Source organism: Argentina silus (assembly GCF_951799395.1).
Source record: "Argentina silus genome assembly, chromosome: 3".
NCBI lineage: Eukaryota > Metazoa > Chordata > Actinopteri > Argentiniformes > Argentinidae > Argentina > Argentina silus.
The window spans coordinates 17,449,701-17,452,434 of NC_139657.1; the positions used below are offsets into that span (position 1 = coordinate 17,449,701).

The window sequence follows — 2,734 nt, forward strand, 5'->3', positions numbered from 1 at the left end:
GTACATACCTGGACACCAGTGGACTTTATGATGAGGAGGTCAGCTCACCAGAGAGTTTACAAAAGTAAGTTGTACATGTTTGACTAATACAGAGACATACACTGACACGCATGCGTGCATTCAACCACGCACACACACACACACACACACACACACACACACACACACACACACACACACACACACACACACACACACATGCACCCACCCACGCACGCGTAGACACACACACACACACACACACACACACACACACACACACACACACACACTGTCATGTTTGTTCACATTCGTTCAAGTGGTTTGGTTGTGTGTTTGACAGAGTGATGGAGAACGAGGAAGGGAGGAAGGAGTACCTGGTTTTCCCCACCAGTAAAAACCAATGTCCCAATCAGAAGGGCAGGAAGATCCCCCTGAAAGGCAATGGGAGGAGGCTTGACTACATCCTGTACAAGGAGGAGGGGCTGCAGCAGGACTGGAAAGTGGTATGTTGATGACTCTGTTATAACATGATAGAAACCCCTATTGTAATGACCTATGGACAGCTAGGAGGTGGAGGTCTAAGCCATTGAGAGGAGACTGAAAGTACCGATGAAAGGGCCAACTGTATCATGTCTGGAGTCTGGACTAAACTAACTGGGTAAAGAGGAGACGGGTTGGAGGGTATTTTTATTAAATGTTGGTTATAGATTGGATGGGATGGGAAAACCAAATGACTTGATTTGCATAGATGTTGTACACCAACAACATGTCTCTCTCTCTCTCTCTCTCTCTCTCTCTCTCTCTCTCTCTCTCTCTCTCATTATCATGTGTGGCACTAAGATGCCACCTTGTGATAAAGCTTAGCTATGGCATGTTTTTATTCCTTCAACAGCAGGCTCAGTAGGACATTCTTCACTGACATTGTTTTCTAGGTCTGGGACAATCTGTACCATCTGTGTGTTATGATAAGGATTGAAATCAACACACATTTAATTTCCTTGCGCTGAACCCAGTATTATTGATGTGTGATTAAATCATGTTTTATGGATTATCCCTGTGATATGATGATGATGATGATGTCATGTGAGATGACTGCTCTCTGTCGCCACCTGCAGGACATCGAGGAGTTCAGCTTCATCACCCAGCTGGCTGGCCTCACAGACCACCTGTCTGTGGCCATGCGATTGGCCGTCTCCACGGGGGAGGAGGAGCCTTAGGGCCACACCCTTTACACTGCCACGGAGGAAGACAAGAGACAGGGGCGGGAAGAGAGAGAGAGAACATGAGATAGAACAAAGGAGAGAGAGAGACACTCAAGCCTGAGACAGACAGAGCTAAGGAGGGCTGTGAAAAAGAGAAGGCATGGATAGAGATGAAGAGGGAGAGGAGAGGAGCAGATACAGAGGAGTCGTGTGATCCAGGGAGAACCTGGAGGAGAGAGATAACTAAGAGAGTGGTTGTGTGAGTGTGTGTCGGAGCTGTGGACTGAGCTCCATGTAGCTCTGTGGTCCTGAGCCATAGATTTACAGACACTCTCAGTTTGACTCTCACACCGTCCATCTGTCCGTCCGTCCGTCTGTCCGTCCGTCTGTCCGTCCGTCCGTCCGTCTCACCTCCGGTCATCATGGCCAGCCAGCTCCCTGATGGAGTCCATGTGATTTATTTACAATGAAATGATTTTCTTGTATTTTAGACTGTTTTTCGGGTTATTAGGCCTCAGTTGCTGTACTCGTATGTCTAATCTTTTTATGTTGATATTTTTACCTTTTGGGCCCAGGGACAGTTGGATCCCAGTTCATTATTATTACTAAGGTTGGAAACAGTTACATAAGGGACTTCTGTGACTCATGAATAGCGTGTACTAATGGTACGAACGGTCCTATGTGTCTCTGTGTTGGTGTGTTTGTCCCTGGAGGCGACTATCCCTCCTCTCTTACCCTCTCACTCCCCAATTCAAGGAACCTCAGCAAAAGTGTCTTTTTTTCTAAATCTTTCTAAAGGTTTCTATGGTCACTGGACCATCTTTGTAGGCAGGTTAAAAACACCTGCATTTAATACTGTACATTTATAATGGAGGTATTGTGTGAAAACAGCAACATCTTTGACTGAATATGATGTTTTCGGGGCCAACACTTACAGGGATCTCATGTTTCAGTGGCGGTTGGTGGGTAGAGTGGAGCAGCAAGGAACACTCAATATGATTGGCTATGATTAGATAAGTGAAGAGGAAGTTAGAGTGGCCTGAGGAGGGGGGTGGGGGGATTTCTGCATGAGGGGGAGGGGGCTGGTGTCAAATTACAACAATCCCTTCAACAAGGGGTTTAATCAAAGTTTTTTGGTTGAAAGCCCTGTCTCCAGGGCGATGCGCATGTTCCCCTGATGTAGCGGATGGCTAAGTTAGCATCGCACTGCTGTTACAACCTCAAATGATGCCAATGCAATGTTTCTGCATGTGAAATGCCACCTTGCCAATTCCCTCAAACTCAAACACCTGCACACACACACATTACACACACTTAAACATACACACATACATTATACATACAGTACACATACACATTCCACCAACTCACAAACAACACAACACAGTCGGCACTCTTGCCTGCCTCGTTTTTACTGTAAGAACACCTTTGTACTCTCTCACCTGTTCTAACAGTATAGTATTGCCACTGTTGCTACTGCTGGCAAGACCACACAGGATGATAAAGGGAGGTGCAGGACTGGCTTTCAGATCTGTGGCAAGCCCACTATA

At 46.3% G+C, this 2,734-nt stretch overlaps 1 protein-coding gene across 1 annotated transcript in view; it reads left to right on the forward strand.

Moving 5' to 3' along the window:
* Window positions 1–1,369, forward strand: part of smpd3 (sphingomyelin phosphodiesterase 3) — a 28,748-nt gene extending 27,379 nt beyond the window's left edge. Inside the window, exons 6-8 of the mRNA XM_083666646.1 lie at window positions 1–64; window positions 323–485; window positions 1,098–1,369. Of these exons, the coding sequence (XP_083522772.1) occupies window positions 1–64; window positions 323–485; window positions 1,098–1,199 (329 nt within the window). The 3' untranslated portion in view covers window positions 1,200–1,369. The remainder of the gene's footprint in view (window positions 65–322; window positions 486–1,097) is intronic.
* The last annotated feature ends 1,365 nt before the right edge of the window (window positions 1,370–2,734 follow it).